The sequence below is a fragment of the Pseudochaenichthys georgianus genome, chromosome 15 (genome assembly GCF_902827115.2).
Source record: "Pseudochaenichthys georgianus chromosome 15, fPseGeo1.2, whole genome shotgun sequence".
Taxonomy (NCBI): domain Eukaryota; kingdom Metazoa; phylum Chordata; class Actinopteri; order Perciformes; family Channichthyidae; genus Pseudochaenichthys; species Pseudochaenichthys georgianus.
The window spans coordinates 26,861,620-26,876,700 of record NC_047517.1 but is presented as its reverse complement, the minus strand read 5'-3'; the positions used below and the strand labels follow the sequence as shown (position 1 = coordinate 26,876,700).

Here is a 15,081-nt window from a genome sequence, read left to right as displayed (position 1 = left end):
CATTGAATCAAAACGTACTAAAGCTTTGGATCTTAATCAGTTTGTGAGGCGTGTTGCTGAACAAGATGGTAATCGCCACATTCAGCTGTTATAGGCATGCCAACTTGATGCTCTGCTCACGGATCACTCGATGAACATAAAAAACTGCTAAGATGATGAACTTACGTGTGTATAAAACGTTTCTTCTTTGTGTGGGTCTGCCCCAAAAACACTTTCAAGTCCTGAGAAAGTCAAATTAGATGGTGTGTTAAACTACACTGCCCAGCCAAAAAAAAGGAACCACTTCTATTTAACTATGCCAGTAGGTAAGGACTTTCCACTGGATAATAAATTACTGCAGCGATGTATATGTTTTAGCTGAATACACGTTTTTTAACCCTAATTGATGCAGTTAGTCACTTCTTTAATGTTTGTTCTTTCTGATGTAAAGTCAAGGTTGTAACTGTTTGCAATGAAGTTGTGGGGCGCTGAACTGTTCCTTTGATTCTTTTGATATATAGTAATTACTTGTCTTTCAAATTTGAAGGAGGGTGACCAAGCATCTTGAGGAACATTCATCATTAACTCCTCCAAAAAATATAGTTTATTCAATAATAAATGAATATGTGAATCATAACAATGATTGACAGCTGATAGGAATAAGATTGTTAAGCCGAAAATGACATTCCCAGAACAAATGACCATAACTACACTTCTAAAAGGGAAACATTAATAATCTTTTTTCTCAAAGCAATGATAAACCTGTGAGTTGGATGTAAAAAAGTCAGAATCAATATAGATTTATTTCAAAGTAAATTCAGATTGTACATAGTAAAAAAATGTAAATCATTGTGTCTGTCCAAAAAAACACATTACTTATAGTGAAAACCACCCTTGAATGATGGGATGGTAGACTAAAAGCTTTAGGAATCCTAACTATAGCATATAATAAGTACCCTGTATCAAGATTGATGCAAAACAAGTGAAATTTGACCTTTTTAGAGAGATTTAGCAAACAAAACCCACTTCTGGGGTCATTTGGGTGGATTTGACCTATCTCTGGCCCCCCTTCGTCGATGTTGATGATTGACATCTCTTTTTAACCGCTAGAGCCAATGGAATCGAGGGAAACTTCCACATACACACACAGGTTACCAAATAAGGAGTGAGAGTGACGCATAGCAAAACCGGAAGCTGCGTTAACCTCTGGGGGCTACCATTAGCAGCTAATTTTTATTCTCTGATTTTTGCATAACAATTGAATTATGGATTATCAATAATTTTTTCAAAGTGACAGACACATTGGATTAACCTATGGATTAACCTTCTGCCGCATTTTTCTCGTTTTAATGCCATTGAACACGACTTTTGATCAGAATAACAGCTAAGGTGAGCATATCTCCGTGTTTTGCTACCTAAAGCTACGTCGTGTGTTGTCTGTATTTGCTTCCCCTGTTGCGAGTTCTAATCACTCAGTGATGATACTTATATTTCTATAATCTGTGGAATCTCAGGATGTTATCTAAGCTTGTTTGTGTAGATCCAATAAGTATATCGATCGGTATAGCTAGAGTTATGTGCTCTGCGTTAGCATGTTTTCGCTCAGGGCTCATTTAGAACCTTCTTGTGAGACTTGTGTTTTTGTTTCGGTAAAAATGGTTCATATCATCAGTTAGATGAGTTTCTTCCCGTTAGGAGGGTATGACACATTCATAGTTTTTTTAATATTAAGAAGCCCTGAGAAACAGTGTCGTGAAAAAAAAAGAAAAAACAGACCCGCCGAAGGAGTCTTTGGGGTGTCATGGCCTGGCTCTTGGCCATAACAAAAAGCGTGGGAAGGACGAGAACATATATGAAAAATATGTTTATTAACAGAAGCTTAACGTAAACCAAAAAACTAACACAAAGGAAAAACAAAAGACGAAATGACGTAGCTGCTCCGAGGTCAGGTCCTCCGCGGGAGAGAGATTGCGGGTCTCACTCAGGCCATTTAACCCTCTGGTACCGGCCGCCAGGTGTCCTCAATCCCAGCTGATAGACCAAAGGGAAAACCTTAAAGGAACATACACACACACACACCAGAGATAACAAGGCAGTGGTCGTCACAGGGGCTTAACGGGTTAATATTATCATATTCATTCAGACAAACATCTATGAGACAGTTCATTAATGTACTTATTGCAGCAGTCTTCATATATTTGGTACCCCTGCTGGTCTAAGAGTGAAACAAACTCATTCAGTTATTGTTCAATGCATGACATTATGTCTGCCACTTTATATATTTATATTTAAGGCTTTACTGATGTGCCACAATAATGTCACCTAATGTTATTGAGTTAAAATATCAATATTGTGGCTTTCCAAGTTCCATTGATTGATATGACTGCGATTAAATCAGCATTATACTTCTGCCAGGGGATGCCAAAAAAAAATCTCCTGCCACCCTCTTGCCACTCCATGAATATTTGTCTAGATCCGCCCCTGCCACAGATGAGTGATGATTAAATAACAAACCCCAGAGCCTACAGGTGGAAGCTGGGGTGGAAGCTGGGGTGGTGGTGGGGCAGCAAGCAGCAGCGACGTAGAGGTAGCTGCAGCAATAGCAGCAAGCAATGCAGAGAGAGAGAGATCTGGCAATAGAGTGGCATATTAAGGAGACTCTGTTTGGTTGGTTGTAGAGTGGCAAGGGGCGTTATGTATGAATGCAGCATAAGTGCTCGAGTTGACTGCCTGAACTAGCTCGTAGGCTTCGCCCCATTTATTTAATGAAATGTCATTTTACTCTAATAGCTCTACATGTCATTACATTCACTTTTGCAGCAACAAGTCTTGCCACCACAGAGCCTGTGAAGCAAACCACTAGTTCTGCAGACCAAACACTTTCCACTGTTGATGGCGAACAACAAAGGTGAGAGACCTTCTCATAATCATGCACATTTTGACTGTTTATACAAGTCTGTCATTTGCATTGTGTGTTTTTATTTATTCCTGCCGCAGTGTTTCAGGGAACTTAAAGAGCTTCATTATCCCTTTGAGTTTGCTGATCTTCATTGTTATGGTGGCCATGTTTATTTGGTTTATGTTCAAAAAGCACAGTAAGTCTATGCCGAATTATGGTCAATCCAAATACTATCATTTATTATTGTGCGTTAATCATAAATATATGTACTATTAATGCAGATAACTGTGCATTATTGTAACTAACAATACTTGTTTATTGCTTCACTTTTAGGACAGACCAAAGAAGAATCCCCAGCCACAATAATTGTAAGACATAATCATTAATTTCCAAATACATTTATTTACCATCCATCCATCCATCTTCTCCCACTTATCCGTGGTCGGGTCGCGGGGGTAGCAGTTCCAGCAGAGAGCCCCAAACTTTCTTTTCCCTGGCGACATCAACCAGCTCTGACTGGGGGATCCCAAGGCGCTCCCAGGCCAGCGAAGAGATATAATCCCTCCACCTGGTCCTAGGTCTACCCCTTGGTCTCTTCCCAGCTGGACGTGCCTGGAACACCTCCCTAGGGAGGCGCCCAGGTGGCATCCTAACTAGGTGCCCGAACCACCTCAACTGGCTTCTTTCGACGCGAAGGAGGAGCGGCTCAACTCCGAGTCCCTCCCTGATGACCGAACTTCTCACCTTATCTCTAAGGGAGACACCAGCCACCCGGCGGAGGAAACCCATCTCGGCCGCTTGTATCCGCGATCTCGTTCTTTCGGTCATGACCCATCCTTCATGACCATAGGTGAGGGTAGGAACGAAAATGGCCCGGTAGACAGAGAGCTTTGCCTTCCGGCTCAGCTCCCTTTTCGTCACAACGGTGCGGTAAAGCGACTGCAGTACCGCTCCCGCTGCTCCGATTCTCCGGCCCATCTCACGCTCCATTGATCCCTCACTCGAGAACAAGACCCCGAGATACTTGAACTCCTTCACTTGGGGTAAGGACTCATTCCCTACTTGGAGTGGACAGTCCATCGGTTTCCTGCTGAGAACCATGGCCTCAGATTTGGAGGTGCTGATCCTCATCCCAGCCGCTTCACACTCGGTTGCGAACCGATCCAGTGAGTGCTGAAGGTCGCAGACCGATGAAGCCATCAGAACCACATCATCTGCAAAAAGCAGTGGTGCAATCCTTAGTCCACCGAACTGCAGACCCCCCCCCACGACTACGCCTCGAAATCCGATCCATGTATATTACAAACTGACACGGTGGACTCACAAGAACTCAGACGCACGATTCCTTCTTGACTTCAGAACTATCTTTTAATATAAAAAAGACTTCTCAAAGTACAAAGGTATCTAGGATCTACTAGGACACTCAAAAGTTCACTAGGCTCTACTAGGTTGCTCAAAGTTACACGAGGAAATACAGACATGGACTTAGTGTTGAGACAAGACGAACCGACAAAAGACAACAGAAAAACAGGGCTACATATACACAACAGTTAATGAGGCACAGGTGCAAACAATCCAGAACAGGAGATCACTATCAAGCTGACAAGTGACACACCACCACAGGAAGTGATGACACCTGAAACGAGAGGACAGAGTCAACATCAAAATAAAACTGCAAGGCCACCAGAATAAACACAAAACAATAAGCTCACAGACTCTAACGCTGAAACCTTACAGTACCCCCCCTCTTACGGACGGCTCCAGACGTCCCTGAAGCCTGAGACTGTTCTCTATCAAAGTCAGATATAAGGGTCTTGTCCACAATGAAGCTGCCTGGGATCCAGCACCTCTCCTCTAATCCGTACCCTACCCAGTCGACCAGGAACTGTCTACCTCTGCCCCTCTTCCTTTCAGACAGTATTTTGTCCACAGTGTATACTTGACCCCCGTCGACAATCCGGGGAGGTGGAGGGGGCGTGGAGGCGGGGACCAGTCTGCTCTCTTTGACTGGTTTCAACTTGCTGACATGAAACGTGGGGTGGACCTTGATGGACTTTGGAAGACATAAACGGACAGCAACAGGGTTAATCACTTTGGCTATGGGAAAAGGACCAACGAACCGGGGAGCCAGCTTCCTGGAGGCGACATGGAGAGGAAGATCCTTGGTAGATAGCCACACTCGTTGTCCGGCCTGGTACTTGGGGGCTGGACGTCGTTTCCGGTCGGCCAATACCTTCATGCGAACGGCACTCCTCTGCAACATATGGCGAACTCCCGCCCAGACCCGACGGCAGCGGCGAACCAGAGCATGGGCTGATGGTACGGTGACCTCCTTCTCGAGCTCCGGAAACAATGGAGGTTGGTATCCATGGACACATTGAAACGGGGAGATACCAGTGGCTGATGTGGGTAAAGTGTTGTGCGCATACTCCACCCAAATCAGATTCTTACTCCAGGTGGTAGGTTTCTCGGACGCTAGACATCTCAAACAGGTCTCCAAATCCTGATTCATCCTCTCCGCTTGTCCATTCGACTGTGGGTGGTATCCGGAGGTCAGACTAACAGTGGCTTGGATTAGGTGACAAAACTCCTTCCAAAAACGTGACACGAACTGAGGGCCTCGGTCTGAAACGACATCACTGGGGAAACCATGGATCCTGAACACATGGGACAACATGGCCTCTGCTGTTTCTTTGGCATTAGGTAACTTGGGCATGGCGACAAAGTGTGCCATTTTAGAAAAACGATCAATCACAGTGAGTATGGTGGTATTACCTGCCGATGTTGGTAATCCCGTCACAAAATCCAACGCAATGTGAGACCATGGTCTGTTGGGAATGGGCAGAGGTTGGAGAAGACCTGCCGCAGCTTGCCGAGAAGTTTTGTTCCTGGCGCACACAGGACATGCCGCCACATATTCTGCAACATCCTTCCACATCCCCGGCCACCAGAATCTGTGTCTCACCATGAACAGGGTCCTTTTGTTTCCAGGATGACAGGTAAGTACAGACGTATGGGCCCAATGAACAACTTGAGATCGAAGTTGCTCTGGCACAAACAAGCGATTCTGAGGACACCCTCTTGGGACAGGATTTCCAACGTTTGCCTGTTTGACCTTGGCTTCAATGGGCCAGGTCACCCTCCCTATCACTCGGTCTGGCCGTAGAATGGGATCTGGACTCTTGGGGACTGGCTCAGGATCAAACATCCTGGAGAGTGCATCAGGCTTTCCATTCTGCGAACCAGGTCGATATGACAGAGTGAACCTAAATCTGTTAAAGAACAAAGCCCATCTGGCCTGCCTAGAGTTCAGACGTTTGACCTTCCTGATGTATTGCAGGTTTTTGTGATCCGTCCAGACCAGGAAATCCTGCTCCGCTCCCTCCAACCAGTGCCGCCACTCCTCCAAAGCAATCTTCACCGCCAACAGTTCCCGATTTCCCACGTCGTAATTCCTCTCAGCAGAAGATAGCTTACGGGAGAGATATGCACATGGATGAAGCTTGTTGTCCTCCGCTGATATCTGGGACAGTATAGCTCCAACGCCGTCGTTGGAGGCGTCCACTTCCACCACAAACTGTCGGTGGCGATCAGGTACCGTCAGGATGGGAGCTGTGGTGAACCTCCTCTTCAGTTCCAGGAAAGATTTCTCTGCCTGTGGATTCCACACAAACTGAACATGGGGAGAGGTAAGGGCATGGAGAGGAGAGGCAATAGCACTGAAATTGCGTATGAACCGTCTGTAAAAGTTAGCAAACCCCAGGAATTGCTGAACTTTCTTTCTAGAGTCTGGCGTGGGCCAATTAGCCACGTCACTGACCTTAGCTGGGTCCATTTCCACCTTGTTAGGGGAAATCACAAAGCCCAAAAATGCCACAGAGTTCACATGAAACTTGCATTTTTCGGCCTTTACAAACAAATGGTTAGCCAGGAGTCTCTGAAGAACAAGGTGAACATGGTTAACATGAGTTTTCTTATCTGGGGAAAAGATGAGAATATCATCGAGATACACAAAACAGAAAACATTCAGGAAATCTCGTAACACATCATTAATGAGGGCTTGGAAAACAGCAGGTGCATTGCAAAGTCCAAAAGGCATTACCAAATATTCATAATGTCCCGTAGGTGTATTGAAACCCGTTTTCCACTCATCCCCCTCCCGGATGCGCACAAGATAATACGCATTCCTTAAGTCAAGCTTGGTGAATATCTTGGCTCCCTGTAACAGATCGAATGCCGTAGAGATGAGTGGAAGGGGATATCTGTTCTTAACTGTGATCTGATTAAGTGGACTGTAATCAATACAGGGCCTCAATGAACCGTCCTTTTTCCCTACAAAAAAGAAACCTGCTGCTGCTGGGGATGATGATGGCCGAATCAAGCCAGCTTTGAGTGATGATCCGATATACTCTTCCATGGCCTCCCTTTCAGGACCAGAGAGAGAATACAACCGTCCTTTGGGGATAGTAGAGCCCGAGAGAAGGTCTATGGGGCAATCATACGGTCTATGGGGAGGCAAGGAAGTAGCTCGTGTCTTGTTAAACACCTCCTTAATGTCAAGGTAACACTCTGGCACTTTGGATAAGTCAGGAAAGTCAGAATGTTTAGAAGAAGTGACAATGTCCCTATCTGACGCCTGTTTAAAGTTCCCAGATCTGGGCGGTCCACTCGAAACTGTATGAGAGGCTAAACATGAACGAGAGCACTCACTCCCCCACCCCTTAACCTTTCCTGTAAGCCAGTCCATGTGAGGGTTATGTTTAACAAGCCACGGGTAACCCAAAATGAGAGGCTGTTGAGCTGAGTTAAATAAATGAAAGCTAATATGCTCACGGTGCTCCTGATCTATGACAATTTCTATGGGTTCCGTGCGATGAGTAACTGTACATAACAGGCGGCCATCCAACGCGCTAGCCTCTAATGGCTGATCTAAAAGGACAATGTTTAAGTTCAACTCTTTAGCCAGCTCCCAGTCTAACAAGCTCTCATCAGCCCCAGAATCAATTAATGCATCCTGAGTCACAGTTTTATCATTCAGTTTCATTTGTACCTGAGTCAGTCTTCTCGAGGAAGGGTTGAAAGAAGTCACTCGGCTCACCAGCGTCCCTCTTCCCGCTGATGAGCCTGATCTTTTGCCCGACAGGCTGCCAGAACATGACCCTGCTGGCCGCAGTAGAAACACAGCCGCTCCCGTAGGCGGCGCTGACGTTCCTCCGGAGTGAGTTTGGCTCTTCCGAGCTGCATCTGTTCCTCCGCGGCGCTAGGGGGCGCTGGTCGCTCTGGAGACGAAGTCCGGGTATTACTCCGCCAACCGTAGTGTTCCCTCTGTAACTCCCGTCCGGACAGTGGAATGAAAGCTGTTTTCTCCCGACGTCTCTCTGCTAGACGTTGGTCCACCCGGATAGCCATGGCGATGAGCGAGTCCAATTCTACAGGCAACTCTAATGGAGCTAACTGATCCTTTATGGGATCCGCTAATCCATGCAGAAACGCATCAAAAAGAGCCGCTGAGTTCCATCCACTCTCCGCTGCCAGGGTCCGGAATTCAATCGCGTAATCCACCACTCTCCTCTGCCGTTGTTTGATGTTCACCAGGGCTCTCGCTGACTCTCTCCCGGGTGCTGTCTGGTCAAAAATGTCTTTCATAGAATCCATGAATACCCTTAACGACTGGCAAACAGGCGAGTCTCGGGCCCATTCAGCTGTTGCCCAGGCTCCTGCTCTTCCCGTCAAGTGAGATACTATGAAAGCTACCTTAGCTTGATCTGTGGGAAATGCTGCGGGCTGATGTTTGAAATGGAGATCGCACTGTATCAGGAATGGACGACAGTTTACAGAATCCCCGGAGAACTTCTCCGGTGAAGCGAGGCAGAGTGAAGACGATGGCATGGGTATTTGAACAGCAAACCCGACCTCCGCTGGACCGGAAAACTCTGCCGCAGGAACAGCAGGACGTGCCTCGAGGTGCGTAAGTATGTCACGCATCTTTTCCGCCAGGTGATTTATTTCCGTTGTCACTGTTGACTGGAAGTGTTGCTGACGGGCATTTAAGTCCTGAACCCCCTGGTTCATTGTTGTCAGCTGTTCCTCATGGTGATGCATGCGTGTTCCTTGCGCCTGCAAAGCCGTCTTTAACACGGTGGAATCGGCTGAGTCCATCTTGTTTGGTCGGTTCGTTCTGACACGGTGGACTCACAAGAACTCAGACGCACGATTCCTTCTTGACTTCAGAACTATCTTTTAATATAAAAAAGACTTCTCAAAGTACAAAGGTATCTAGGATCTACTAGGACACTCAAAAGTACACTAGGCTCTACTAGGTTGCTCAAAGTTACACGAGGAAATACAGACATGGACTTAGTGTTGAGACAAGACGAACCGACAAAAGACAACAGAAAAACAGGGCTACATATATACAACAGTTAATGAGGCACAGGTGCAAACAATCCAGAACAGGAGATCACTATCAAGCTGACAAGTGACACACCACCACAGGAAGTGATGACACCTGAAACGAGAGGACAGAGTCAACATCAAAATAAAATTGCAAGGCCACCAGAATAAACACAAAACAATAAGCTCACAGACTCTAACGCTGAAACCTTACACAAACAGGATTGGTGACAAAGCGCAGCCCTGGCGGAGGCCAACCCTCACCGGAAATGGGTCCGACTTACTGCCGAGGACCCGGACACAGCTCTCGCTTTGGGAGTACAGAGATTGGATGGCCCTGAGTAGAGACCCCCTCACCCCATACTCCCGCAGCACCTCCCACAGTAACTCCCTGGGAACCCGGTCATACGCCTTCTCCAAGTCTACAAAACACATGTAGACCGGATAAGCGTACTCCCAGGCCCCCTCCAGGATCCTTGCGAGAGTGAAAAGCTGATCCGTCGTTCCACGACCAGGACGGAATCCGCATTGTTCCTCCTCAATCTGAGGTTCGACAATCGGCCTGACCCTCCTTTCGAGTACCTTGGAGTAAACTTTCCCGGGGAGGCTGAGTAGTGTGATGCCTCTGTAATTGGCACACACCCTCTGATCCCCCTTTTTGAAAAGGGGGACCACCACCCCGGTCTGCCACTCCTTCGGTACTGTTTCCGACTTCCACGCAACGTTGATGAGACGTGTCAACCATGACAGTCCCTCAACACCCAGAGCCTTCAGCATTTCCGGGCGGATCTCATCCACCCCCGGGGCTTTGCCACTGTGGAGTTGTTTGACGACCTCAGTGACCTCCCCCCGGGAGATTGGCGTTGATCCCCCGTCATACTCCAGCTCTGCCTCTAACATAGAGGGCGGAGTTGTCGGGTTCAGGAGTTCCTCAAAGTGTTCCTTCCAACGCCCCAACACTCCATCAGTTGAGGTCAACAACGTCCCATCCTTACTGTACACAGCTTGGATGGTTCCCTGCTTCCCCCTCCTGAGGTGTCGGACAATTTTCCAGAACAACTTTGGTGCCGCCCGAAAGTCCTTCTCCATGTCTTCTCCGAACTTCTCCCACACCCGCTGCTTTGCCTCGTCCACGGATGAGGCTGCTGCCCTTCGGGCCTGTCGGTACCTTGCAACTGCCTCGGGAGTCCCCCGGGATAACAAATCCCTGAAGGCCTCCTTCTTCAGTCGGACGGCTTCCCTGACCACCGGTGTCCACCAGGAGGTTCGAGGGTTACCGCCCCTTGAGGCACCTAGGACCTTGAGACCACAGCTCCCCGCCGCGGCTTCGGCAATAGAGGCTTTGAACACCGACCACTCTGGTTCAATGTCCCCAACCTCCACAGGAATGCCCGAAAAGCTCCGCCGGAGGTGTGAGTTGAAGGCCTCCTGAACTTGGGCCTCCTCCAGACGTTCCCAGTTCACCCGAACTACACGTTTGGGCTTACCAGGTCTATCCAGAGGCTTCCCCCGCCACTCGACCCAACTCACCACCAGATGGTGATCAGTTGACAACTCCGCCCCTCTCTTTACCCGAGTGTCCAAAACATACGGCCTCAGGTCCGATGATACGATAACGAAATCGATCATGGACCTTCTGCCTAGGGTGCTCTGGTACCACGTACACTTATGAGCATCCTTATGTTCGAACATGGTGTTTGTTATGGCCAATCCATGACTAGCACAGAAGTCCATTAACAAACCACCACTCCGGTTCAGATCAGGGGGGCCGTTCCTCCCAATCACGCCCCTCCAAGTGTCTCCATCATTGCCCACATGTGCGTTGAAGTCTCCCAGCAAGACTAAGGAGTCCCCTTCAGGAGCCCCATACAGGACTCTTTCCAGGGTCTCCAAGAAGGCCGAATACTCTGAACTGCTGTTGGGTGCATAAGCACACACAACAGTCAGAGTTTCCCCCCCCATAACCCGCAGGCGTAGGGAGGCGACCCTCTCGTCCACTGGGGTAAACTCCAACAACGAAGCACCTAACCGGGGACTTGTGAGTATCCCCACACCCGCCCGGCGCCTCACACCTTGAGCAACTCCGGAGAAGAATAGAGTCCAACCCCTATCCAGAAGTAAGGTTCCAGAGCCGACGCTGTGCGTAGAGGTGAGCCCAACCAGATCCAACTGGTACCGCTCCACCTCCCGCACAAGCTCCGGCTCCTTTCCCCCCCAGAGAGGTGACGTTCCATGTCCCCAAAGCCAGCTTCTGCCGCCCGGGTCTGGTCCGTCGAGACCCTCCGCTTTCACTGCCACCCTTCTGGCAGCGCACCCGACCCCATCGATGTTTCCCGTAGGTGGTGGGCCCGCGGGACGGAGAAGCGGAGGTGTTGCCCACGTTGCCTTTTCGGGCTGGGCCCGGCCGGGCTCCGTGGCAAGCCCGGCCACCAGACGCTCGCCGACGAGTCCTCCTTCTGGGCCTGGCTCCAGAAGGGGACCCCGGGCTTCCTCCGGGCCGGGTATCCTCACTTCCTGTGTCGTCTTTCATGAGGTCTTTTGAACCAATCTTAGTCTGGCCCCTTGCCTGAGACCAATTTGCCATGGGAGACCCTACCAGGAACACAAGGTTCCAGACAACACAGCCCCCAGGTTCATCAGGGCACACAAACCTCTCTACCACGGTAAGGTGCTGGTTCTTCAGAGAGGTTCAGAGACATTTATTTACAAGAAAGGAAATTAATTAATTTCACACTGCAGTAATTCCAGATAGAATATGACTTTACTGTACTGTCCCTTTGAAGCTACAATGAATCACTGTAGATAGTACATTAATACTTAATTAAATATGATGTTTATTGTCATAATTACTATTACCCTCTTAATCTTATTCTTATTCATACTATTTCTTTCTTAACCAATAAAAACACAACTTTTATTTCACAACAGGATTACAGAAGTAGAAAGATAAGTTCTCTCAGGCAGCATTTATTATTTCATCATAAACATTGTTTTTTATGAAGCAAAATCAAAAGTTAAATTGTTAAATTGATCTGATCGAGTCTGTCTCTTCGTTGTTCCACAGTGGTCAGAAGCTAATAAAGATGTGGACGTGATGTACTCCTCTGTGGTCGCTGTAGAACGTCAAACTAAACAAAGGGTACATTTTCATTTGAATGTTGTATTCTATGGTAATAGTGAAGCTTTTTTACCCCACATTTTGAAGGCAAAATTGAAGCGTGTCTTTATATGGGTGGCCATTGTTGTTTGTTCTATTGGAGGGATCATTAAACAATTGAACATTAGGCTTTTGGTTCATATTTGCCGTTCAAATTCTGTCCTTTGCTCTTTTAACACAGTCTAATGTGGATGTAACATACAGTACTGTCAAGAAAAAGAGAAAGACTTCAGGTCAGGTAAGACACTGTGTAAAAACGATTGGCACAGAACATTTGAATAAATAAACTATTTAGAATTAGGTTTTGGGTAAACTCTTATGATCAAATGATCAGCTGTTTGCCCTAAAAAGGAAGAATTGTTCATGTTCAAGTTGATGGTTTGCAGCTTGGTCTCGCTGAAGAGGAAGTAACATACAGCGATGTTAAACACATGAGAAGAGCTTCAGAAAAGGTAAACCAATAAAACCACAACTTGCATTTCACAACAGGATTGCAAAAGTAGAAAGATAAGTTCTCTCAGGCAGCATTTATTACCCCACATTTTGAAGGCAAAATAGAAGCGTGTCTTTATATGGGTGGCCATTGTTGTTTGTTCTATTGGAGGGAATTGTTCATGTTCAAGTTGATGGTTTGCAGCTTGGTCTCGCTGAAGAGGAAGTAACATACAGCGATGTTAAACACATGAGAAGAGCTTCAGAAAAGGTAAACCAATAAAACCACAACTTGCATTTCACAACAGGATTGCAAAAGTAGAAAGATAAGTTCTCTCAGGCAGCATTTTTACCCCACATTTTGAAGGCAAAATAGAAGCGTGTCTTTATATGGGTGGCCATTGTTGTTTGTTCTATTGGAGGGATCATTAAACAATTTTGGTTTTGGGTAAACTCTTATGATCAAATGATCAGCTGTTTGCCCTAAAAAGGAAGAATTGTTCATGTTCAAGTTGATGGTTTGCAGCTTGGTCTCGCTGAAGAGGAAGTAACATACAGCGATGTTAAACACATGAGAAGAGCTTCAGAAAAGGTAAACCAATAAAACCACAACTTGCATTTCACAACAGGATTGCAAAAGTAGAAAGATAAGTTCTCTCAGGCAGCATTTATTATTTCATCATAAACATTGGTTTTTATGAAGCAAAATCAAAAGTTAAATTGTTAAATTGATCTGATCGAGTCTGTCTCTTCGTTGTTCCACAGTGGTCAGAAGCTAATAGAGATGTGGACGTGATGTCCTCCTCTGTGGTCGCTGTAGAACGTCAAACTAAACAAAGGGTACATTTTCATTTAAATGTTGTATTCTATGGTAATAGTGAAGCTTTTTTACCCCACATTTTGAAGGCAAAATAGAAGCGTGTCTATATATTGATGCCGATTTCTGTCTGTTCTGTTTGATGGATCATTAAACTATTTGGTACAGATGGTCCTGGTGTCCAAATAATGTATCCTTATGAATTTGGTGATCCCTTACATTTTTATATAGCGCCATAATCAGGTCAGAAATGTAGTTTGTTGATAATGACCAAATACTGTGAAAGCTAATTTCCACCATCCTCAGTTATCCTTTTGGATTTGTGTTAGCAAATGTTGGCATTGATACAGGCTAAACTAAGATTATGAAAATGGTAAACAGTCCTGCTCAAAATTAGTACTTTAGCCTTTGTTGACATTGTTAGGACAATGTAACGTTAGCATTTAGCCCAAAGCATTGTGTCCAAGTAGAGCTGTTAGTGTGGCAAAAGTCATTCTCATCTTTGATCTTTCCTCCCTAATGTCATTTTTTCTTCACTTATGCAACAGATTCAAGCAGAAGAAGATGATGTAACATACAGCAGGTTGGCTTAGCGCCAGAGAAACCTGTAAATGTTACCCCTACCCTACATCTATGCTCATCGCTGAAGGCTTTTTTTAGATGACAGTCTTGCAACTTGCCGACATCTGATCTTTGGTTTTGCAGAAACCGCTTTCTTTTTTCTCCCCTTCCCCTTTCTTCATATCCTTAAGCTCAAGACATTTTATGCATTGACAAAAGCTTTCTACTCTTACAAAAGGACTAAACTCCTGAACATGCAGGAGGTACCAAACAAATCTTACAGGTTTTGTTTAATTATGTTTGTTCATTTACATATTGTATTATGTGTGTTTTGTTGTTTGATGGAACATGAATTATGTTTAAAGTACAAAATAAGTCAACTAAAATAAACATTCAAATGCAATAAATCACGAGTTGATATTTCAGTTTCTGCCATCCTCCTTGTCTTCTTCTTCTTCTTATATATTTAACTGTTCGAAACATCAACTTTCTGATGGCACATAAAGTAATATTATCGCTCCACTTTGTATGCACTGTGCGTGTTTGACACATACTTCAAATGGTTGTCGTGGTTTAATGTTTTAAATAAATGAACAAGGTTCAGTCCATATGCCTGAAGTGCTATTCTTTTATTTAGAAATATGGAACTTGTCCCAAAGTCTACAGTAAATGATATTGTAAAATTGCAATGTAGAGGCATTGTTAGTGAACTCTAATTTCTCTGATCCGGCCTTACAAATAAATTGTTCATAAAATGTTTTGCTTGTAGCCTACTATATTAATAATAATGAAGATAACCATGCATTAAATCTCATCAGATCTGGTCTATTACACATCATTTTT

The 15,081-nt window shown here is 45.7% G+C and overlaps 1 protein-coding gene across 2 annotated transcripts in view; it reads left to right on the top strand.

The window, feature by feature from the left end:
- LOC117459328 (CMRF35-like molecule 5) overlaps positions 1–14,749 on the top strand; it is a 34,052-nt gene extending 19,303 nt beyond the window's left edge. Inside the window, exons 3-11 of one of the 2 annotated variants that reach the window (XM_071205736.1) lie at positions 2,800–2,887; positions 2,977–3,074; positions 3,212–3,246; positions 12,336–12,410; positions 12,610–12,666; positions 12,815–12,880; positions 13,066–13,452; positions 13,626–13,700; positions 14,226–14,749. In XM_071205736.1, the coding sequence (XP_071061837.1) occupies positions 2,800–2,887; positions 2,977–3,074; positions 3,212–3,246; positions 12,336–12,410; positions 12,610–12,666; positions 12,815–12,880; positions 13,066–13,143 (497 nt within the window). In that variant the 3' untranslated portion in view covers positions 13,144–13,452; positions 13,626–13,700; positions 14,226–14,749. Of the gene's footprint in view, positions 1–2,799; positions 2,888–2,976; positions 3,075–3,211; positions 3,247–12,335; positions 12,411–12,609; positions 12,667–12,814; positions 12,881–13,065; positions 13,701–14,225 lie in introns of both variants that reach the window. The other variant, XM_071205735.1, reaches the window with a different exon arrangement.
- The last annotated feature ends 332 nt before the right edge of the window (positions 14,750–15,081 follow it).